This window comes from Loxodonta africana, chromosome 18 (assembly GCF_030014295.1).
Source record: "Loxodonta africana isolate mLoxAfr1 chromosome 18, mLoxAfr1.hap2, whole genome shotgun sequence".
Lineage (NCBI taxonomy): Eukaryota > Metazoa > Chordata > Mammalia > Proboscidea > Elephantidae > Loxodonta > Loxodonta africana.
Window position 1 is genome coordinate 40,294,344 of NC_087359.1, and position 24,813 is coordinate 40,319,156.

General features: G+C 44.6%; 1 protein-coding gene across 2 annotated transcripts; it reads right to left on the reverse strand.

The window, feature by feature from the left end:
• Positions 1-12,267: 12,267 nt before the first annotated feature.
• Positions 12,268-23,952, reverse strand: TOB1 (transducer of ERBB2, 1). Of its 2 annotated transcripts, none has more exons than XM_003414616.4 (2): positions 23,649-23,952; positions 12,268-21,787 (listed from the first exon to the last, which is right to left on the reverse strand). In XM_003414616.4, the coding sequence occupies exon 2, from the start codon at positions 21,643-21,645 to the stop codon at positions 20,611-20,613; it is 1,035 nt and encodes a 344-aa protein (XP_003414664.1). In that variant the 5' UTR covers positions 21,646-21,787; positions 23,649-23,952; the 3' UTR covers positions 12,268-20,610. The 2 variants fall into 2 exon arrangements, with proteins under 2 accessions (XP_003414664.1, XP_064127304.1); XM_064271234.1 differs by having other exon boundaries at positions 23,863-23,934.
• Positions 23,953-24,813: the final 861 nt, after the last annotated feature.

The following is a 24,813-nucleotide window of genomic DNA, read 5'->3' on the forward strand; positions in this document are numbered from 1 at the left end:
AAATGTAGGGGGAGATATCAATTAAAAGCTCATAGTATCAATATTCCTTCTTGTGTGATTCATTTGGGTTAAGGTCTGTGCATGTGCGTGTCAGTGAAGCGGGGTAGTGTTAGTCGCTTTGGTAACTTTGAGGGAGGGAAGTCTAGCCAATGGGACTGTACTGGGTAATGGAGGGCCACGCCTACTATTTGGTCCACTTTACAGCTCGGAGGCATCTGACCTTTGGTACTCACCACCGCTCTGTGGATTAAGCACAAGAAAGCTGAGGCTGGGGGAGATGAGGTGACTTGTCCAAGAAAAGTGGCAGGAGGGGAGTGGGGCGTAGACCTGGGTGTTCTGATTTGTAATTTCGGTGTTCCCCCACATTATCACAATGTAATGGGGTCAGGAGAGAAGCCAGGTCCCGCCACAGATGGGGCCGAGTTTGGAGGTAAAAAGGTGGAGGAGACAGGAGTGGGCTAGGGAGGGGGCAGGCTGCCGGCTGACTCCTTACGGGGCTTCTGGGTGAGGCCCAGTCCCAGGAAGACTCTGGATCAAAGCCCTGTGTGTGTCTAGGACACATGGCTTGGTTCCCAAGAATGAGGACAACAGTGCATTTGGCCTGGCACAGCAGCTCATGGCTGCTCCCCTCCCCTTGTGAGACATGCTCAGGAGCTCTGCAGCTGTGACATACCCCACAGCTTGTCCCCAGTCTAGGAACCAGCTAAACACAAGAGACACCTCTGCCCTGAACTGTTTCCTGGGTCTTCCTGGGCCACAGCCCAGAGGAGGAGTCATGGCCCAGCCCAACCCAATCTCACTTTAGAGGTGATTCCCAGTAATAAGGGTGGGAGGAGGAGCCAGGAGCAGAAAGACAAGATACTCCCTGAGAAAGACTAGAGGCTAGAGGAGTGCAGTTTCTCAAATTGCCACTGGGAGAACACTGGGTACAGAATTTGGCCATCAAGATGGTGTTAGCACCAGCCATAGGCCCTCTATCCACACACCCTCCCCTTGTCACCTCCTCTCTCCTTAACACAGATATGGGGCCTGAGCCTTGTGGCTGGGCTGGGACAGCAGGGCCCAAGACTCTGTTCTGCTTCCCTGGTGGAGGTGTGAGTTTCAGGGGAGTCTGATGTCACAGCTCACCACCCACTCAGAGTCCCATAGCCAGGGTTCCTGTTACACATCAGCCCCAGCCTAGCAGAGTGAGAAAATCCAGCCTGTGGAGTCAAACCCACCTGCTATTGAATCCGGGCTCTGCCACTTACCTGCTGTCTCTCTGAGCCTCAATTTCCCCAACTCTAAAGCAGATGGTAGTAAGAGCATTTTACAGGGATTTGAGGAGGGAGACCCTATTAACCTTGTAAAACTGGAAAGCCTAGGAGGCAAGACTGGCCCACCGGGGCTGCCCTGTGTCCCCTCCTGGCCTTCCCTGGTGGCAGGCAGGCCCAGGACCCAAAGCCCTGCTCTCATCCCGCTGGGCCTTGGTTTCAGTGACCACACAGCACTTATTTTCAGGGCTAGTCCTGATTTCAAGTGTTTTATTGTGTTGGTTACTAAGAGAAGCCCACATAGGCTGATTTGGGGTTCAGAAAATCCACACAGTTAGGGAATGGGTGATTTAGATTTTGTTATAATATCGGCCCTACTAAATGGTGTTTATTTTTCTATCCTTGAAACCAACCCTGAGTCTTATCTCTGCTACCCCAGGCCTTATACAATGCCTGACATCTAGAATGTGCTCAGTAAAGGTTGAGCTGAATTCTCAGAGTCTGGTTGCCAGGCAGCCTCAGGAGTCCACTTCATCCTTTCTGGGAGGTTTGGCCCAGCCTGGGCGCCATGACATAGGGAGATTGAGTCTCCTTCAGGCCCCAGTCCTCTGGGACCAACCTCACTCACCAGAGGCCAGACTCACCTGCATCCTTGTGAACAGAGGATACCCCTGTCTCGCCCTCTTGTATCTGTTGGGCTCCCTCTCCCCATTCTCCTTCTCCCTCCAATCCCTCTCTCTGTTCGACTCTTCAGAGGCTTGGTCTGGCGCCGGCTGTCTCCGGACCAGTCCCCGAGGCCTCTGGGGCACAACAGCTTGGCTTTTTCCACTCTCTGCCTCCCCCAGCACCTACAGCCTCCTAGGACACTCTGCTCCATTGTCTGGCCAGCTGCTCCATAGTCTGATGTCATCCCCTGGACAGTGGAGCCAGAGAGCAGGGCTAGGGGGTGGAAGCTGGCTAGGGAAGGGGCAGAATAAATACATAGCCACATGGTAACTTCCTTAGGCTGGGGAGAACTCCCTCTGTCCAGCTGTCCTGTTATTATAACAACATCAACATTGAGTGGGTGCTTACTGTGTGCCAGGCACTGGGCATCAGCTCTTGTAGTCTTCGTTGCAATGGTAGGAGACAGATATTAGTTTGAACGCTATTTTACAGGTGAGAAAACTGAGGCTAGAGGAGTTAAGAAACTTGCCTGAGATCACACAGCTGGCAAGTGGCAGAGCCAAGATTTGAACCCAGGCAGTCTAACTTAAGGAGCCCTCGTGGCACAGTGGTTAACCACTTGGCTGCTAACCGAAAGGTGAGCAGCTCGAACCCACCAGCAGCTCCTCAAGAGAAAAGACCTGGCAATCTGCTCCTGTAAAGATTAAAACTCATTGCGGTCAAGATGATTCTGACTCATAGTGATCCTACAGGACAGGGTAGAACTGCCCCATAGGGCTTCCCAGGCTGTAATCTGTACAAATGATTGTGAGAATGGTACAGGACCAGACAGTGTTTCCTTCTGTTGTACATAGGTCGCTATGAGTCAGAACCGACTTGACAACTTCTAACAATAACAAAAACAACCTTTACAAAAGCAGACTGCTACATCTTTCTCCCTGGGACAGCTGATGAGTTCAAACCGCCAACCTTTTGGTTAGCAGCTAAGCATTTAGCCATTGCGCCTAGAAAACCCTATGGGGGCAGTTCTACCCTGTCCTATAGGGTTGCTATGAGCTGGGAATTTACTCGATGGCACGCACACAACAACAGTCTGACTTCCAAGCGCTTAATGCTCCTATTACACTGTTCCTCCCAACATGAAATACACGCACACACTCTGGGCTGGGCAGTGCTCAGTGCAGCCATCCCATCAGGACCCCAGATATCCCCAAAGGGCCTGCCTCCAGTCGGCTGCACGCACACCTACTCCAGGGCTGGCTTACAACCTCATCATGTGACATGGTATTTCTACCACACACATAAGCAGTCGTGACCTAGATTCCTGAGTGAGACATCAGCCCATGCATGCTCATCCTGAAGGACTCAGCTCCTTGGGAAAGCCTTTGCTGTCCCTGGACAGCTTCTCCAAGTCTCTGTCTCCCTCTATCCTTGCACCTATCCCAGGTCAGAATAATTGCCTCGGGACTCTAGGAGGGCTGTGGGCCCAGCTCACGGTTCTCATGAGGGGCTTGATAGATGAACAAGGGATTCTGGACCAAGGACCATGTGGTTGTGCTATACTGGAGGACAGCAAGCCTGTAGTGTCATGGATTGAATTGTTTCCCCCCAAAATGTGTATCAATTTGGCTAGGTCATGATTCCCAGTATTGCATGATTGTCTGCCATTTTGTCATCTGATGTGATTTTCCTATGTGTTGTAAATACCATCTCTATGATGTTGATGAGGTGGGATTATTGGCAGTTATGTTAATGAGGTAGGAGTCAATCTACAAATTGGGTTGTGTCTTGAGCCAAACTCTTTTGAGATATAAAAGAGAGATGCGAGCAGAGAGGCAGGGGGACCTCGTACCACCAAGAAACAAGAGCCAGGAGAGTGGCCCGTCCTTTGGACCTGGGGTTCCTATGCTGAGAAGCTCCTAGTCCAGGGGAAGATTGATAACAAGGACCTTCCTCCAGAGCCGATAGAGAAATAAAGCCTTCCCTTGTAGCTGGCACCCTGAATTTGAACTTCTAGCCTACTAGATTGTGAGAGAATAAACTTCTGTTTGTTGAAGTCATCCACTTGTGGTATTTCTGTTATAACAGCACTAGATAACTAAGACATGTGGTCTCTGGGGTCTTCCCTTCTTTGTTCCTACTCCACCTGCCAATACCATCTCCTCCTCTCTTACCACGTCCCTTATGAGTCTGAAGCCTCCCTCCTACTCAGGGAATGTGTGAGTAATAAGGCAGGATGGGTGGCAGGGTTCCTGGGTCCTATTCTTGGCTGTCGCCTCACTCTGGAATGTGCCCTGAGGTCAAGTGACACTCCTATTTCTTGGGGTGTATCAGGAGGAAGAAAGACTAAACCTCCAGCTGGCATCCTCCTGAGGGAGCTTTCAGGGTGGGCAGGTGGGCAAGCTGACTGCCCCTCTCCTTCCCGCCGCTCTGGCACCTGAGCCCCTCAGCACTCCTATTTCAGGGTCAGGTTGGAGTCTCTGTGTCCAAGTCCTAAATTACCCTGGGACATGGAACTCTGGCATCCAGGCCTCCAGCAACACCCTGGCCACCCTCAACCCCACTCAGACCAGTGGAAAATGGGACTCAGCCCCATCACTCTTTCCCAGTAGACAAGGATAAGGCCAGGCTCTTCAGAGGTGTCTGTCAGGGGTGAGGCGGGGCCTTCAGTGCTTCCTGCCCTTTTCCACATCTTGGGGATACTGCCAGAGACCTGACAGGATGAAGATGTACCCATCCTGATGGTTTATGTTCAGTTTTGGTGGGAGAGACACACCTACTTCTAGCTGTAATCTAAAAGAGGACAGAACATGAAGGGCTATTTTGTTGCCTTTTTGTGTGGGCAGCCAGGAAGTGGAGAGGGGGCCTAGGTATTGGCAAGGACCCTCAGCAGGAGAGAAGCGTGGGGCTAGGAGAGGGGGATGGACATTGAGTCCTAACAACTCTGAGTCAGGTACTTTATGTATATTGTCCAATTTAGTCCTCACAACCATCTTCAAGCTAAATATTGTTTTACTATTTCACCATTTGATAGATCCCACCTAGGCTATAAGCTTCAGGAGGGCAAAGACAGTATGTGTGGTGTTCATTTCCATATACCCAACATAGGGCCTGACTCTAGAGGGTGTTCAATAGTATTTGTTGGTTGAATGAATGAATGAATGAATGAAACCCTACAGACTTTATGGATAGGATGTCCTCACAAGTATTATTTTCCCTATTTGACAGATGCTGAATCTGAAACTCTAAATGCTTAAGGGAAATTTGCCTACGTTCAGAGGGCCGATAAATGAAAGATCTAAGATTGAAACCCAGGTCTGTCTGACTTTAGTGTCTATACTCTTTCCAGGGTGATATATACATACATTTTAACCATTGCAGTTAATGGCTGAGGGCTCATAATGACTATTTTCCTTTTGAACATCTGTAACCATCACTTCTTGCTGGTCCCCAACATCCGGGGGAACCAAGGCTTTACAGAAATGTTATAAAGCTGCACTCTCCAATACAGCAGCCAGTAGCCATGTGTGGGTATTCAAATGAATTCAGATGAAACAAAATAAAAAATTCAGCTCCTCAATTTCACTAGCCCCATTTCAAGGGCCACATTTCGTGTGGCCAGTGGCTACCATATTGGACAACACAGATATAGAACATCTCCATCATCATAAATAATTATAAAGGTTAACACTAATTCTAGTTTTCTGGAATCTCACTAGCCTTGGGCACAACTAAGGGCTTGTGAATGAGTGCCAGGGGCTGTCTTAGTTATCTAGTGCTGCTATAACAGAAATACCACAAGTGGATGACTTTAACAAGGAGGAATTTATTTTCTCACAGTTGAGTAGCTAGAAGTCCAAATTCAGGGAGTCAGCTTCACGGGAAGGCTTTCTCTGTTGGCTCTGGAGGAAGGTCCCTGTCATCAATCTTCCCCTGGACTAGGAGATTCTCCATGCAGGAACCTGGGTTCAAAGGACTCACTCTGCTCCTGGCACTGCCTTCTTGATGGTGTGAGGTCCCCAACTCTGCTCACTTCCCTTTGATCTCTTGTAAGATAAATGGTGGTACAGGCCACACTCCAGAGAAACTCCCATTACATTGGATCAGGGATGTGACCTGGGTAAAGTTGTTACATCTCACCCTAATCTTCTTCAAAATAATTCAAGCTTGCCTCATTAACTACAGGCAGAGATTAGGATTTCCAATGTATAGGAAAATTATGTCAATCACGAAATGGATGGCAACCACATAATACTGGGAATCATGGCCTAACCAAGTTGGCACATATTTGGGGGGTACAAAATTCAATCCATGACAAGGGCTGTCTGTAATGGTCTTTAACTCCAAGCTTCTGACCTGTCAAGAACTCCAAGGATTCCCTCTGTTGTAGCCAGTTGCTGGTATTTGGTCTCATTGGTCTTATTGCTGACAGTACAAGAAAGGCTTTTGGAATTATCCCGTTGTCTCTGGACCTTGATTTCAGCCTCAAAGTCCTTCATCTTTTCTCCCAGAAGAATTAGAAGCCTCTATGCAAATAAAATTCTTGATGGCCTTCTTCAATATCCCAGAGTTCCTAAAGAGGTATGCAAATTAGTACGCACATACACCCAGCACCAACAGTCATGACACTTGGGTGAAGATGAGTGTCATGGATTGAATTGTGTCCCCCAAGAAATATGTGACGACTTGGCTAGGCCATAATTCCTAGCATTATGTGGTTGTCCTCCATTTTGTGATTGTAATTTTATGCTAAAGAGGGTTAGGGTGGGATCGTAACACCACCCTTACTCAGGTCACCTCCCTGATCCAATGTAAAGGGAGTTTCCCTGGGGTGGGGCCTGCACCACCTTTTATCTCTCAAGAGATAAAAAGGGAAGCAAGTAGAGAGTTGGGGACCTCATACCACCAAGAAAGCAGCACCAGGAGCAGAGCGCATCCTTTGGACCCAGGGTCCTTGTGCCTGAGAAGCTCCTTGACCATGGGAAGATTGAGGACAAGGACCTTCCTCCAGAGTCGACAGAGAAAGCCTTCCCCTGGAGCTGATGCCTTGAATTTGGACTTTTAGCCTACTTTACTGTGAGGAAATAAATTTATCTTTGTTAAAGCTATCCACTTGTGGTATTTCTGTTATAGCAGTACTAGATGACTAAGACAATGAGTTTACCAAACTTTTAGCTAAGTATGACAGGAAGGAGACAGTAGGAAATAGAGGTTAGGTCCTCACATGGTGTAGCACAATGCCCATGACAGCTGCCTCCCAGGAATCACAGTCTAACAATGGGCCGATTCCTCCACAGTTCCTCAGAGACACCTATGCTGTCCTCACCACCTTGTTTCTTGCATTGAAGTGCTGACTAAAGTTCTAAGAAATATTTCGTAAATGCTCATCTTTGCTGTAACTGATTTGCACAAGCCTTTAAGGGGAGGCACCAGATATTTTAGGCCTCAGGGTCCCCAAATTTCCTTGGTGTCCAGAGTTTGAGGCAATGAGAAAAGGTAGAGTCATGAAGAGCATGAGCTCTTGAGACAGATTGCTTGGGCCCACATCTGGTTATGTGACTTGGGGTAAGTTAACCTCTCTGTGTCTCAGTGTCTTCATCTATCAAATGGAATAATAGTGCCCATATTATTGGGTTGTTATGAGGATGAAAAGAAATAATCCATGTAAAACACTTGGCATAGTGATGATAATGATGGTGGTGGTGGATAGTGGTGGACCTGAACCCCAGGACACTCACTTCCTCTACCCCAGGTTGACATCAGGAGTGTTTCTTTGATTCTGCCTGACTTGATATCTTCCCTCCCACTGGAATTTTACCTCTTTGATCATCGGCTGCCCCTCCAAGAAGTAGCCTGTCCTGGGCCTTTGCTCCACTTGGTTGAGGGTATTTGTTGTTGCACATTCCTGACCATGGCTGGAACAAGAACCAGGAGACAAGAACAGGCCCCTCTCCCAGCAGCCGGTTTTGAGCAACAAAGTGAGAACAATCTCCTTGGCTGACAAGGGAAGCATCCCGGATGAGGGCAGCTGGAGAGGAGAGGCCTTAGGAACATTTTTCCCTCCTTCATTCCTGGCTCCAATCCCTCAGAGCAGGGAGCTGAGCGCTAACTAGCCCATAATTTCAAGCACCATTTGCCATCTCAGTGCACCAAAAGGGGCAATAGAATAAAAGGGAGAACAGCCTTGGGACACTGGTGTGATCAATAACTCAGACTCAAAGCAACCTTCACAACCACCATGACCCACAATTTCACCTTCTGACCCTAATAAGAGGAGAGGCTGGTGTTTATGGATGAGCAGGACACAGCACAGATGGAAACCCATCTGCACCCCAGGTGCCATAGCAGGTGAGTTCCCTCTACCTGTTAGATGCTCTGTGTGGTAGGGCTAATAATTTCCAGTACTAATAGCTATAGCATTTAATGTATGTTCAACACATATTATCTCATTAAATATTTATAACCCTATGAGGTATATATCATTCACCTCCATTTAATATTCTCCGCATTTCAGAGATTATGAAACTTAGGCTCAGGGAGACTGCATAATTTGCCTAAGTTCCCTGGCCAAGCAGGCAATCGAATCTAGTTCCATCTATATGACTGAACCACCTGCATTATATCTTCCACCACAAATTTAAGAGCAATGAGCATGTTTGTTTTTTTTTTCTTTTTCCTCTCACCTTTACTTCCTCTCTTCTTCCTGCTAATCCACCAAGCAATTTTACTTCCTAAGGTTCTCATGAAAAGTCATGTCTAGGGTCATCTGACCTCCCCTAGACAGGCCGTACACAGGCCCTTGAGGCTAAGCCACACGCAGAGAGAAAAATACAAGATTCAAGCTCCCTCTCACAGAAGAGTAGTCAATTTATCCCATGTTGGGAAGAGGATTATGCTAGATCCTTTATATATCCTATTCCTCACACCAACCCTAACAAGGAGGAATTTTCAGCCCCCTTTTACATATTGGAAATCTGAGGCTGAATAAGTTTAACTAACAGGGCAAAGCTACTAAAGGGTAAGTTTGGGATACAATTCGAAGTCTGACCCCCAAATCCGTATTTTCTCCTGCAGGCTGTTACCTCCCACAGGAGTCAGGGTTACTGGAAGTAATGTTATTTGGAGGCTTAATGAAGCCCCCTACACTACTTGGAACATTCTTATTTAGTTCTTAGCTACTATCAAAGAGCCTGGAGGGAAAATTGTGGGGCCAAGTCTTCTGTTCTGCTGATGAAGTCGGGGTGAGGCACGGATCAGATGCTGGTGTTGTCTGCACCAGGGTTCCTGTTTAGTACAGATCAGTCATTCTCTCAGGTCACGTGGAGCTTGGCTAGCTTGTGGCAGTATTTTCAGTGGGAGACAGGCTACTCAGCCACAAAGGAAGCTTAGGGAAGCCTGGGGAAGGACATTGCCCAGGGGAAGTGACCTAGGAGAAATGTTATTTGGGACTGTTAATTTCTGGCTTAGACTTATACAGATCTTTCCCTCCAAAGCCTCAGTCTTTGATTTATGCTCAACCTGGAAGGTATTGCAAGCATCCAAAAAGCTAAACTGGAAAAGGGAACAGCTCAGCTCCACAGAGACTTGTTACTTTGGCCAGGGATGGGGTGCAGTGACAGGGGCAGCAAGGGGGAGCCAGTAGGGTCGTCTGAGTTTGTGCAGAGAAGATACATGTTCCACTGACTTCAGCTTCCAGAAGAGTGGTACCTGCTGTGAACCCTGACAACTACAATCAAACAGAAAACAGAAAGGTTTATGTCACTACATTCAGGACAACAAATGAGATGACCCCTAGAGGGAGCTTCTAGCCTGAGGAGGATTCTAGGATAAGCATTAACCAGAACATTTTTCTTGAAAAAGGAATCAGATCCATCCCTCTTGTAACACCCACTCCCCCCGCTCCCTCACTACCACCACTTTTTTCCCTTGGACTTCTTAGCTGTCCTCCCTTGATCCCTGGGTTTGATGAATAAAATTTTCTAGTACAAACCTTGAAAAAGTGAACACACAAAAATGTCCAAATTCAAAGGTAGCTTCTCCCAGGAATGATGGGCTGACAGAAGAGTTTACTTCCTTTTCCAATTTCCTCCGTCTTTTTTAAAAATTAATTTAAAAACTTAAGTGAAAGTTTACAAATCAAGTCAGTCTCTCATACAAAAATTTATATACACCTCGCTATATACTCCTAATTGCTCTCCCTGCAATGAGACCACATACTCCTTCCCTCCACTCTCTATTTTCGAGTCCATTTAGTCACCTTCTGGCACTCCCTGCCCTCTCATCTCCCCTCCAGACAGGAGATGCCAACATCATCTTATGTGTCTACTTGCTCCATGAAGCTCATTCTTTACCAGTATCATTTTCTATTCCATAGTCCAGTCCAATCCCTGTCTCAAGAGTTGTCTGCCTTTTTTTCCCCCCCAAAGATTTTCCCATTGTAGACATATCAGATGAAGGGAAAGAACAAGTTTTTCCTCTCAACTGGCTGTTACTCCACCGGGCTAGGAATTAGAGGGAGCCCATGCTTCCCCAACTACTTCCAATTAACATCTTATCCATTCTTCATGACTTGGTAATTCCTCCCTGGTCTAGAATTCCTTAGATGGGCATGATCTGTCTGTTTTTGTTCATTCCTCTTCATTCTCCTGAGTATCATGATTATTTTGGCTTGTGAATTATCTTTTGCCAAAATGTGAACTCCTAAAGGTTACCACTGGTTCCTTACCCAGCAGATGCTCAACCAATGTGTTGAGTGGATAAATCCCAGAATTATTTTTGCTTATATCTCACCTTGTTGGAGAAAGAATTTAGGGACCTGAATGGAGTATGGTCCAGGAGCAGCTATTTGAGTCAACATGACCCTTTTGCTCTCATGTTTGTTGCTGTTGTTAGCTGCCATTGAGTCGACTCCGACTCACGGCCACCTTAGAATGAAATGTTGCCAGTCCTGTGCCATATTCATAATTGTTGGTATATTGGAGTACAATGTTGCAGCTGTTGTGAAGCACTCTGAGCCTAGGGGGCTCATCTTCCAGCACTGTATCAGACAATATTCTGTTGTGATCCGTAAGGTTGACACTGGCTAATTTTCAGAAGTTGGTTGTCAGACCTTTCTGCCTGGTCTGTCTTAGTCTGGAAGCTCCGCTGAAACCTGTCCACCATGGGTGACCCTGCTGGCAAATACCAGTGGTATAGCTTCCAGCATCATAGTAACATGCAAGCCACCACAGTATGACAAACTGACAGGTGGGTGGAACCTGCTGAGAAGCCAGATAACCCAGGAATTAAGAGTGTGGGCTCTATAATCAGTCTCCTTGAGTTCAAATCTAAGCTCCATCATTTACTAGTACATGGCCTTAGGTTTCTTCACCTCTAAAATGGGGTTGCAAATAAATAATACCTATCTCATAAAAAAAAAAAAAAATTTTTATCTCATAGGGTTGTTAGCATTCAGTGAGATAATGCATGGAAGAGACTTTGTATGAATGGAGTGTTCAGCTGTTAGTACCATTAAAACTCGGGACCAAAGACTTCAGCAATGTGAAGTGCCTATAGTTACTTTTCAAATAACCCGATTATCCAGAGAGCAGTGATGATATGGATAAATAAAATTGCACATAGCCCCCTAACACTTATATCTGATTCCACTGTGTTTTTCAACAGATTTTTCTTTCCTATCAGTGCCTGGTGTTAAAATGAATTTTGGGGTGGCTGAGCAAACAACCACTTACGAGCCATGCTGGGTGTACAGAGGAGAACACTTGGCACAGCTGCATTTTAGATTATATCTCCTAAATAATCAACTGTGACTCTTTTATAAAGCTTACTGTTGAGGTCAACCAAAGAAGCAATATAGTGTAATGGTTAAGGATCATGAACTTTAGAACCAGAATACCACAGTTCAAATCCTATGCCTTTTACTGGCTGTGTGACTTTATCACAAGCTGTCTGCCTCCATTTCTTCATCTGCAAATGGAGGAAACGGTACAAACTTCAGAGTGTTGTTATGAAATTTAAGTGAGTTAAAATAGTACAAGTGCTTAGAACAATGTCTGACACATAGTAAATGCTACATGTAAGTGTTGGCCATTACTATTAAGCTTCTGACGTTGGTTATTCCTTCCGGGCTCCCTGAGACTCTGACATTCAGTGTCAAAATCCTCATTCAAATAGGCAGCACGCAAAGTACAGGAGCATCTAGCTGCCTGCCCTACTTTAGAGTCTGGAAGAAAGCCTTTAGTTATCAGGAAAATGTGGTGTGCCTGACTAGGAGTACTTGTCCTGGGTCTCAGAACTTCGGCAAGGCCTCCATCAAGGGAAACTGATCTCGGGAGCAAACCCCAGGGTAATGCATACAGAGGCTTCCTCTTTGTTATGGGTCGAATTGTATTCCCCAAAACTTGGCTAGGCCCTGATTCCCAGTATTATGTGATTCGCCATTTTGTGATCTGATGTGATTATCCCATGTGTTGTAAATCCTAATCTCTATGATGTTAATGAGGTAGGATTAGAGGGAGTTATGTTAATGAGGCAGGACTCAATCTACAGGATTAGGCTGTATCTTGAGTCAGTCTCTTTTGAGATATAAAAGAGAAAATTGAGCAGAGAGGAGACAGACCTCATTACCACCAAGCAAGAAGAACCAGGAGCAGAGCATGTCCTTTGGACCCTGAGTCCCTATGCTGAGAAGCTCCCAGACCAGGGGAAGATTCATGACAAGGACCTTCCCCGAGAGCTGACAAGAGACAAAGACTTCTCCTGGAGTTGGTGCCCTGAATTTGGACTTCTAGACTCCTAGACTATGAAAGAATAAGTTTCTGTGTGTTAAAGTCATCTATTTGTGGTATTTCTGTTATAGCAGCACTAGATAACTGAGACACTTTTAAACTGCTCTTTCCACCTTTCTGGAACCTGAAAGGAAAGGCAGATAGAGGAGACATACCTTCAGCCCTCTTCTACCTGCCAGACCCTCTCTTCTGGCAGAGACTCCTAGGAAGATAAGGTCTTACCGCCATCTCTCTATTCCTCTTAAACAGGACCTGAAAAGTTCTTTGAACTTCTGTAGTTCAGATAATAAGAGTCTCTTTCCAAAAAATCATTTATTCCTAAGATAAAAAAAAAAAAAGTTTTCTTCCTTCTTTCCAATCTTTTGTAAGATCCCAAAAGATGACGCTTCCCCAGGTAAAATCCTCTATAGCTCTGTGAAAACTGGGTTGTTCTCAAAGTATTTAGCTAAAAGGCCTCTGGTGACACCTTAGTTTCTAGAAAGTCTGTCCAGGGATTGCAGCTATCTTAAGTATTGTATTGAAATGGTTTAGAGATCCTCACCACGTTTCCTGGAAATTGAAGGGCGTTAACAGAAAGTAAGTCACTAGAGCTCTATGCCAGGTAGTTTACAAAACAAGGAGAGTTCTTTCTGGGAAAAGACCTCTGAGGACAGGAGCCAGATCTGGGTACTCTGAAGGAAAAGAGAACAGGCTTGCTCATTACAAAACAAAACGAGCAAACCCGCTAACCTTCATCCTCACTAGAAATGAACTGATTGGAGGTAGAAGAGTAGTGAAGAAAAGTCCCCTGAAAAAGAGCACCTGCATTTAGTTCAAAATAGAAAAAGGGCTACTGAACCTGTGTCATGGGGTTATCTAGACCCTGAGCTAAAACAGACAATATTTGCAGGGTCCTATAATTCTATGTCTTAAACCAAACTCTCAGCAGGCTACCCTCCTCTATCAGTATCCAGAGGCATCAATTTATACCCATTTGCCAGAAACCAAGCCAGACTGATCCCATATCCATGCTTGTCCCACCTTCTTCCTGGCCTAAAGAAAGCATAAAAGTGTTTTAAGTCAGAATCTGGTTTGTGGGTGTCACAACCCAGGCTTTACACTCCGGAAAAGGCTATGGCTCCATATTCTTCCAACTCTCTCAACAGCACTAAGGAAGGAAGAGAAAGGAGACCTCAAGAGCTGTAGAAGGGCATGTGGAGAACCAGCGTTTAAAAATAGCTGCAACCTGATGGCTGGGAAGGCAGCTTGTTTGACTTTACCATTCAGTGCAAAAAAAAAAAAAAAACGCAAACATAAAAGCAATGTCTAGCTCATTTTGTCAATGTGGTTTTTCCATAATTATTTTTTAAACACTTACGGAGTGTATAGACAGAAGGGATGCGACCTACAATGTATGCCAAGGTTTGTCTAAAAATATTTTACACCTGTTCTCTGTTCTGCACACTGGTCATATTTTATCAGTGAAGTAAAGTACTCATAATGCCAGACGGAATGTGTTTTCCCTTCCAAGTCCTCAATGTTTTTTCCTTCTGTAAAGCAAACCTCCTCTTCTTTTCTACCTGTACTAAAATAAAGGTAGCACCATGATCCGTATGGCATGTATCCTGAGCTACATTTTCACTACTCCTATTCCTCGGCTTGTATTGTTTAAGTAGGAACAATCTCTTCAATATTTTTCATGACAGCATGGACATTAATTCAGCAAAAATTTCTAAATTAACATGTCCATGCTGTTTAAATCAACTTGCTGATTGTATGAAAAAGAATGCTAAAACACTGATTTCCTTCAGTGCCTCAAAACTAGAAATACAAACACAGGAGTATTTATTACTGAAATGTGGATAGGATATTGTTTAGGAGACTACTACTATAGAATTTTGATTTAATTCCCTGTTGATGCAAATAACTGGATAACAAAACATTGATACAATTTACTTTTGTATCATTTAGTTTCCTGATTTCAAAGGGCAGTAAACATGGGTAAAATCCTGAATTTCATGGTTCCAAATACTGTAAACCCCTAAGAACACAAGTTCCATTAGTTCACTGACAACTTCTCAGAGTGATTAGTTCCTCGTAGTTCTCCAAGGAAGTACCTTGATATCACTATACCCATTTTGCAGATAAAGAAACCGAGCCACCTGAGAGTCAAATGACTTAATATGCTTAACCAAGGAATTAGACCCATAATTTCAAGTAGCCTCTAGACATGAACCTGATTGTTTTCTTCTAAGTTTTGCCTAATTATAAGATGATCTCAAAGCTCTCACTAACAGATTATATGTATAAAGTAAGTCTTCTAAAACCTTAAAACTAAAATATTGAGAAATGGTTAGTAGAGGTTTACTACTTGCAAGTCAAATTCTAATAAAAAACAAGGCTTTTCATACAATCTACACCTCTAAACAACTGTCTACAGGTTTAGCAGTATTTGGTTCAATCAAGTTCCAACCTAACCAAAAATCTAAATAATAGGCACTTAATATAATAGGATTTAATCTATACAAAAACTACAGAAATTCTCCCAAGTACTTTTTAAAACGGGTTTTTCTGTTTATTATGCAACTGAAGGAAACCCTGGTGGCGTAGTGGCTAAGAGCTACAGCTGGTAATCAGAAAGATGGGCAGTTCAAATCCACCAGGTGCTCCTTGGAAACCTTATAGGGCAGTTCTACTCTGTCCTATAGGGTCAGTATGAGTCAGAATCAATTTGACGGCAACGGGTTTGGTTGGTTTTTTATGCAACTTAAACATGCTCTAAACCAATAGCAACACTAAAGGGAATGTAAGTTACTTCATAATAGCTTATGCTTCTAAAATGTGACTGCTTCTGACTTCAAACCAAAATACATTTTGATTTTTTGACAGAGGCTTTCAGAACCAGTTTGAAATATAAGGTCATTTGGTTTCCTTAATGTTTTAGAATAAAAGCAGAAAGAGCATTTATCATACTGAAATTACCTGTCACAAAAGGTTTGCCTTATGGTAGTTTTTCAAAATAATTTGACATTGTTGAAGACTGGTAACTCACCTGGCCTTAGAATGTTTATCAATAAACACAGATAAGGGATGGGTGTGAAAATAGCCACAAGAGGTCAATGTTTACAATTTAGAAGTAATGGGGACACTAATTCTAGTCCTTAAACCAAAAAAACCTCAACCTGTTGCCGTTGAGTCGATTCTGACTCATAGTGATTCTACAGGACAGTGCAGAACTGCCCCATAGGGTTTCCAAGGAGCGGCTGGTGGATTCAAACTGCCAACCTTTTTGTTAGCAGCCAAGCTCTTAACCACTATGCCACCAGGGCTCCAATATAACCCTTAGTCTGAGGGAATCGTCCAATAGCTCTAAAATGAGAGAAATAATTTACATGATTAAGACAATCAACAAAATTAGAGCATTGATATAATTTCTTCATTTCTAAAGACATTTCCAAACAGCCTATGATTATAGTTTATGGCCAATGGAAATACAAAGTATCTTTCTTAAGACATCATAATGATTTCTAAGCATGATTAATGTAATAACTTCCTACTAGACCCTTCTCATTAAGGCTCTTGCTGTCGGTGAGTGCTCTTGTAGAGACTCTGTAAGTCACGTGATTAATACATCAAAAATGATTTGATACCCCTGACTTCAAATCAGAAAAGCAACTAATCTGAGGCAACAAAGCACAGAAGTTAAGAGTATGAAATCTGGAAGTAGGCTGAGTTTGCCATGTCTGCCACTTCTTGGCCATGCCACCTTGGGTGAGTTAAGCACTCTTGTGCCTCAACCCTCCATCTGGAAACTGGGTTAGAGCTGTGTTTGGCACATACCTGTTGCCACTGAGTCTATTCTGACTCACAGCAACACTACAGGACAGAGCAGAACTGCCCCATAGTGTTTCCAAGGCTGTAATCCTTAAAGAAGCCGACTGCCACATCTTTCTCCCTTGGAGCTGCTAGTGGGTTTGAATTGCTGAGCTTTTGGTTAGCAGCCGAGTGCTTAAACCAGTTATTTGAGTATTTGTTAACGGAATCATTTAAAACCTCAAAGAATGGCTTTAAAAAACACAAGTGTTGTACTGATTTTCCAAATCGTACTCACAATTGGATTCCAGTTCCTTTAAACAAACAAAATACCTTCCTAATGTACCACAAAAACTAAGAACTCTGGTCTCAAGAGACGTCCTGGGACAAACTAAGTATCACCTGATTGACAGACCAAACAACATCATCGGTTTTGTTCAGCGATGGTGATTTTCCATATTTGCCTTCTAATAACGCTGTTTTCCATTTAACTGATTTTGCACTAAGGAGCCCTGGTGGCACAGTGGTTACAGTGACCAACTGGTAACTGAAAGGTGGATGGTTTGAAACCACCAGCAGCTCCTTGGAAGAAATATGTGGCAGTCAGCTTCCGTAGATTTACAGCTTTGGAAACCCTATGGGGCTGCTGAGTCGGAATCGACTCCACAACAGTGGGGTTTTTTTGGATCTTGCCCTAGAGTTATCCTGCTTCTGACAAATCATGCCATTCTAGTCAAGCAAGGATATATATTTGATGTGCCATGCTTATACTATTTCTGCTTGTGCAAGGAAAGGGTGTGGAGTGAAGTCTCCAACCAGCACTTTTCTTCATGAGCTAAAGTATGTCCAAAGAGGCATTTTCTGTATATGTGGCATTCCTGTGTTACACATACAAAAATTATGCCCCTTTGACATATTTAAACTTATTTTAAATATAACCTATTGGTTTATTTTAAAATAACCTAAGTCCTGAAAATTTGCTAATTACCTATACCTCAACTTATATGCAAATGAAATGAACACCTTCAAAAGTTAACTAAACCTGTCACCCTTGAGTAGAACCACCGCATAGGGTTTCCAAGGCTGAAATCTTTATGGAAGCGGACTGCCACATCTTTCTCCCGAGGAGCAGCTGGTGGGTTTGAACCACTGAACTTTCAGTTAGCAGCCAAGCTCTTACCCACCAGGCCACCAGGGCTCCTTCAAAGGTTAGCTAATTACAGTAAATAAGACTGCCGTTATTTTGAAGGAGGCATTTTGACTGAAGAAAGCCTACATTTGCCATGCATTATGGATTAAAGCTATTCAAAGGAGAATTAACACCTGATTTTAGAATAGATCCAGGTTTGGGCAGCACAGGAATACACTAAACTCAGAAGGCTGTTTTTTGGTCTGTATTATCTTCCTCAGGAAACACTGACCTATGTAGTCTCTAAGGCAGCATTTTGGACAACAGGATAGGGAATATCCTTGGCATACAGAGGCTGCTACAGTATCTATAGTACCAAAGTCAAAGGGATGAGAAAGGCCTATTATTATCAAGCTGTCAACCAAAACCTCTGGGTCAAAAATATGATGGCACTGTGTAGAGAAGATTTGGGACCAAGATGTAAGCTTTTCTAACACTTTCTAAAATGTGCTAGATAAAAGCACCTTTTTTTTTCCTTCATTCCTAATGAGCAAAAAGGGCATGAGAACAGAGCCTTTGTTCATTCCTTAAAAAAAAAAAAATTAATGTCCTCAAGGAAATCAACCTGTTTCCTTGAAACCCATCAAGATAAAATACAACTTTATCCTTCTCAAATGCCAAACCCACATTATGTACCACGATGCAACTTCCTTAAGACTTTTGTCAATACAAATTTAAAATAATCTAAAACAGATATTCATACTTACATTAAGCTCAATATTTAAAAGCTGAATTTATTAGTGCACCAGACTTTGTTGCAGATTCAACTGTGTGCCTACTGGCCAGTTTAATATCCTGCTTTTCAAAAAAATGTTAATTTGAGCCTTTCTTCCTTTAAAAAAAAAAGGCGGTTTTCATCAAAGTTAAACCCATGATAACTTCACCAAAAACATCTCTAACAAAAACGAAATGCTTAAAACCATTACCCTGATTTATTCTTACAGCTATTCAAACTCCGTGATCACAAAAGCACATAATTGATGGTGTTGGCAGACCGGGTCTCTGCCATCTCCACTCACTCCTCCAATAGTTCTTCATAGCCTCATTCTGTCCGCCAAAGGACAAAGGCCTCACCATGGTGCTGATGGAACAGCTTAGCTCTGGTATTTCCAGTGCTTGTTTCCTTAAAACTTGTTATTGCTCTAAACTGCATGGGTAAGTGACAAAATGCTTTTGTAGACTGGTGTCCAAAGAACACATTAAGGCAAAATTTATTTCACTGATAACCCAGACAGTGCTGGTTTCTTACTATAATAGTAAAGAGAAAGTTTTATTTTTTCTTCCAATTTAGGACAATTTTCTCACCAATACTGTCAACACTGTATCAATGGGCATTTAATGTGAAATGACTCACCATTTTACTTTAAAAAGAGTGTCTCTTCCTTCCAACTCCTTATCACTTTTTAAAAATTCCATCTTCACTAAACCATTAAAATTTCACATATTACCATTACTAATCTTTAAACCCCCAAGACCAGCAGTTTGGTTACTCACTTGTGCAAAAAAAAAAAAAAAAAACTGTTACGTAACTTTTTTTCCTGGGAAAATAAACACGATACTAACACTTAGCAACCTGTCCAACTTTGAGTAAATTTTGATCATAAATCCTCCAGCTACATACAATGACTGAACTTTAAGCATAAGTATTAGTAAACAGACCTAAATCTTCTCTTTTTAAATAGTCAGGTCAGCTGCTTTGTCCAAGCAAGTTTTCTGAGCTATTCATCTCTCATGCAGAAACGCAAAACTGATCCAATTGCTGCTCTCTCCATATACATTTCAAATAAACCCTCTCAGATTGCAGAGTGAATTTCATTTTACCACCTGACTCTCCTAGGTGACAGCATGACACCATCGTGTAAAACTTGATACAAAAATTAGTGCTGACTAGACCTAACATACCACCCCCATTCTGGGGAGGAAAAATGTGGACTGAATAGAGTTGTTAAAAAATAAAGCTGTCCCAAGCAGTGGTCAGGCAGTGCAGTTTGGCAGGACAACTTTTCCTGTGGCAAACCATGGCTTGGTGTACCAGCAGAACAACGGCTTTCCATTATTCCTCTGTGACTCAATGAGTCAGACCCTTCTGCATCATTAGCACTTACGACATAATAACTGCAGAGGTAGACCTTTAGCAAAGGCTTAAAAACAAAGACCACAACAGGCATTTTTAATTTTAAAGAATTTTAATACAAACTTAATATAAACTATTTCAGTCCTTCTTAACATGTAAGACACTGACTCAAAATACTTTTATACCGTTTTTTCAAGTATTGCACAATATAGGTACAAAATTAATATTTACGATTACATTTTCTTCCATAATATATAGCAAAAATCTTTAAACCTTTAACAGAAAATACATTTTTTTGAAAAAGCAAATATTCGTACATTTTAATTCCACCACTAAAGGAATATCCTGTACACAATTTTTAGAATAGTTGATGTCTTTAAGATGGATATTTTACAATTTCAGTAAAAAAAATACAACATGAAGCTGCTGCTGTCACAGATCACTGTAGTAAAAAGATATAAATGCAATACCATGTCGTAGAAACAATATATATATCCTCTGATATTTTACAAACTTTGTACTAAATTAAATTATACAATTAGAAAAGACCAATAAACCCACTTATTAGTGCCAATTTTTTATATATATATAAAAAAAAATCAGCCATGTCCTTGCTATATCTTAAATACTGTAAGAGGCCATATCTGAGAGTATACTTTAAAATATACAGTCAGTATAAAATAACTTTGTGCTTGGTTGGCAAATGAAAAATGACGCACGTTTTATTTTTGTAACCAAGCTTGAATGTATCCTTACTACTAGCTTAAAAAAAAAATCTCAAGGAGGTATTAAAAAAAAAAAACCCCTTGGGCCGTGCATTTGAACGTGTACGATACATTTTTGCTTTTTTTAGTTAGCCATAACAGGCTGGAATTGCTGGTTAGAATACTGCATGTTATTTAAACTAAAATTCAAGCCATCTACAAAAGACTTCTCGTTGAGGCCGCCATAGGCTGCAAACACATCAAAGGCATTACTGTACTGGAGAGGACTGAGGTTAAGGGGGCTGTCACCTGGGAACATTCCATTGGTGCTACCTTGACCCTGCATATTAGGAAAAATAAATTCCTTGGCATTAGGAGAAAGAGCAGAGGTTTTCTGCTGCTGTTGCTGCTGCGGTGGTGGTGGTGGCAGCGGAGGCTGGGATGGCTGCTGCTGCTGCTGGGGCTGCTGCTGGCTACCCAGCCCAAGCCCATACAGAGAGTGCACTGAGGAGGAAATGGCTTTCTGCTTCAAGAGGTCATTCACATTCAAGCCGAGGTTGATAGGAGAAGTACGTGCAACCTTGTTGCTACGGCCACTATTCTTCATTTTGGTGGAGCCAAACTTGGTGGCAGCAAAAGTGGCAGTGGTAAAGGTTAAAGGCTGAGTGGACCGGGGCATGAAGGTAGGGCTTACAGCAGCCGAGTGACCAAAGGGAGGTGATGGCGAGCTGGACACTGATGAGGCTGGGTCATTTATGGGCATAAAAACCTGGGCCTCTGGGTTAAAGCTGTTTTTGATTTCCTTATCCAACTCACATCCATTTTCATTATTATCATCCACATAAAGCACCTTCACTGGTCCCTTTTCACCAATCTGGTAGGAAACCTCAAATGGGTCGATCCAAACACTAAGATCTTGTGGCAGGTTGCCGCGAACATCATCAATGTCCAAACCACTCTCTTTGGATGCTTGTTCAATCACTGGGTCCACTTTCTCCCCTATATGTATACATCTAAACCCTGATCCTTTGTATGGCTTTTCAGGATACCAGTGCCCTTCATATTTCTTCTTAAGAAGTCTTTCAAGCTCTTCACCAAAAATGTTGACACGTCTCCTGGGAAGTTTATTGTACAAATATGAAATAATAAAATTTAGTGCTACTTGGATTTCAAGCTGCATAGCTGCTATGCCACAAAATCAGGTGTTTCAACCCCCTCGCCAAAAAATAAAAATAAAGTGTTCAGTTTGTGGCAGAGAAACAAATTTTCATTCAAAGTGCTGGTATTAGTAGATTATCCTTCACCTTGAGTGGGTCTTGTTCCTTAAAGAAAAACAAAACAAAACAAAAGCAAACATATCCAAGTAAGATAAATATAAGTCCCAATATCTTCTTAGCCCCAGAATAATCTCACATCTGAAAATATTCAATAGCCTAGAAAGTCTGAAAAAATAATCAGAATAAAATAAAGAATATGCAATAGAAAATTGTTTATTAAAGTTCAAAATCTCATGGGAAAACTCAGGATTTACTGTTACAATATTTTTAAACCCTATTACTGTTTCTGAATAGACTTCTAAAAACAAAACTATCTCCAAAATACGTGGAATATTCCTTCTTTTTCTTCAATTATGACAAGAATATTTACTGGAAGCGATTCTCAGTATATGTATCTAGACATGCCAGTTTTAGAAGTTGGTCATAAATTTCCCGTTTCTTTTCATCAATTTAAAGACCTCCTTCATTTCAGTTCATTTTGGATCTATACAGTTTAAATCTGCTTTATCATAAAATTCAGAAATTTGAGAAGTTAGGAAAATTATCTTAATTTCCAAAGTACATAATGCTACAATTAAAGGTACTAAATGCTAAATGAATTGTCATTCTAGTAAATGATAATTTTAAACCAAATTATCCTATACAGTTGCAGTCTTAAAACGCACTTACGGCCACATAACGTAATAAGCTAGCTTCTCTGCGCTTTTGTTTTTCAGTGTGTATTTTTCTAAATCTGAAAATATCTCTTCGGCAACAAGTATTAACAAAAGCAACAATTAATTTCAAAACTCTATTGATTACTCTGTTTAAAGGGCAGAGTTTCTGAGTTTTATCCTGACTTTAAAAACCACCTCCCTCCCCTTCACGATAAGAGAACAGCCGGAGAGGCTTGTATGATAAGGTCGACCTTTAAACGTTTGCTGGGTCAGCACTGGGTGGGGATAAGAAAAGATCAAGGGCAAACAGAAGATATGTGCAAAAGGGATCTATTTGTACACTAAGGGTGATTAAAGAGGACATTTTAAAAATCAAGCTGGTCTTAACCCATCTGTTCCATTTTCCATATTCGTAGTGACAAAGGGAAAAGAATCCCTGGCTGCCCCCAAACTACAAACACTTTCCAAGCCCGAGTGTCGGCAAAGGCAGCTGATGAAGCCAAATCGCGTGAAGGTGCATCCGAGCGAAATTCAGGCTCGGGGGAAGGTAGTTGGAAAGCAACGCCTTAAGACAGGAGTGTGAACAATTACATAAACAGCCAGTCGGGTCTCATTAGATTTCTGCTCACAGCCCTCGGAGCCCAAGCGCTACAGCAGCAGCAGCAGCAGCAGCAGCAGCGACAGCGAGAGGAGGTGGAGGAGGAGGAGGAGGAGAGTACAAATCTCCCCGGAGGAGAAGGAAGGCCGCGGAAACGGGAAAGCAAGCTCTCGGGGCCGGTCCGCGGGCGGGAGCTGGGGGTCGGGAAGCTGGGGGCCGGGGAGCCGGCAGGTCGGGTGGCCGGCCGCGGGGGTCAGCGCTCCCCTCCGCCCGCCGTAACCTGACCCGCCGCTCCCCCCCGCCCCCCGCCCCCCGCCCCGAGCGAGGCTCCTGGGACCCGGCCAGACCCGGGGGAGCACCGGCTCCCCGACACCGTTTTCGGCCTCGGCGACGGCGGCCCCTGACCCTCCGGACCTCTGCGTCCCCCACCCCCCGATTCCCCGGCCACCCGCCCGGGCCCAGCCCCGGCGCCTCAGCGAGCCGCGGCCCCTCGGAGCCGCCTCGGGCCGGGCCTCGGGCGCCCCTCCCCTCGGGTCCCGGCAGCTGCCCCTCCGCGGCCCGGGCCGCGACGCCGTCGTCCCCGAGTCCCGGAGCTCGACGACGCTGCAGCCCCTTCTCCAGGTGCCTCAGCCCGCGGCCAAGTGATACTTACGGGATGCTTCGGGGCTGCTTCCACCTCGGACGCGGCCGCCCGGCAGGGGAGAAGGGGCGGCAGGGCGGGGACACGGGGACGGCCGGGAGCGGCGAGGTGAGTGCGAGACGGCGGCGGGGGCCGGGGAGGAGGACGGAGACCTCGGGGAGGGCCTCGGGAGCTCGCGGTCTTCTGGCTCGGGGTGGCGGGGACGGAGGCAGGCGAGCGCACTCACTTCTCCACACAGCCCGGTGCTGCGGCCCAGTGTCCCCGTAATACGCCCACTCCGCACCGGGCCAGAGTTTCGCTCCTTCTGCCGCGGCGCGCGCCCCGCCTCTCGTTTTATAGCCTCCTCCCTGCCCCCATCCCTCCCTGGGGGCGCGGGCGCGCGCGCGCGTCCGCGTCACACAGCGCTGGGCGGTGTAACCATTCCCCTCCCTCCCACCAGCTCTGGGTCCCTCGCCGGCTGGCTCCACCCCTGCCCTGCCCCCCGACGCCATTGGCCAAGTCCCGCCTGCCCACGTCCTGACGGGCGGTGGGGAGCCTGGCTGGGGAAGGCCACACCCCCGGGCTCCAGGATGGCCAATGAACCGACGGCCTTGACTGGCTGTAGGCGGGATTAAGAGGATATTTGGAAACGGATTGGGAGAGAGACGTGCCAGTGAGAGCAAAGGGGAGCGATGGGGTAGCTGACACTCGCTCCGGGCGGAGAGCACCGGGAGAAGGGGGGAGGGGAGCAAAGCAGGTGGCGAAGTGGCCGGGGGAAATGGGGAGGAGAGTCCAAGGCCCCAAACGGGAAGGGAGAGTTGATAAAAAATGCCCTACTCGAGTGGGACTGTGGCCGAGGAAAATCCCACTCGTGGACGAGCTACCAAGTTGGCCTCCAGTCCGCCCCAGGGACGTCTAGAGAAAAGACAAACTGTGACCAGGACTCGTGCACCCGATTAATTGAATATTAATCACCTCAGGGGCCTAGGCCAACTGCCACCGAGAGAGTGGCAACTGCAGAACCCAAAGCTGTCGTGCCAGTCTGGGGGTGGGGAAGGGAGACCACCCTCGCCACACCTCCTGCGTAGGTGACAGTTTAACTGCCTCCGCATTCCCACATCAAGACCTCCCCGTGCGACCCAGCAGCACCTTGGAGATGCGGGTAGCTTGAGATTGTAAGAACCACATTTTATCCCAA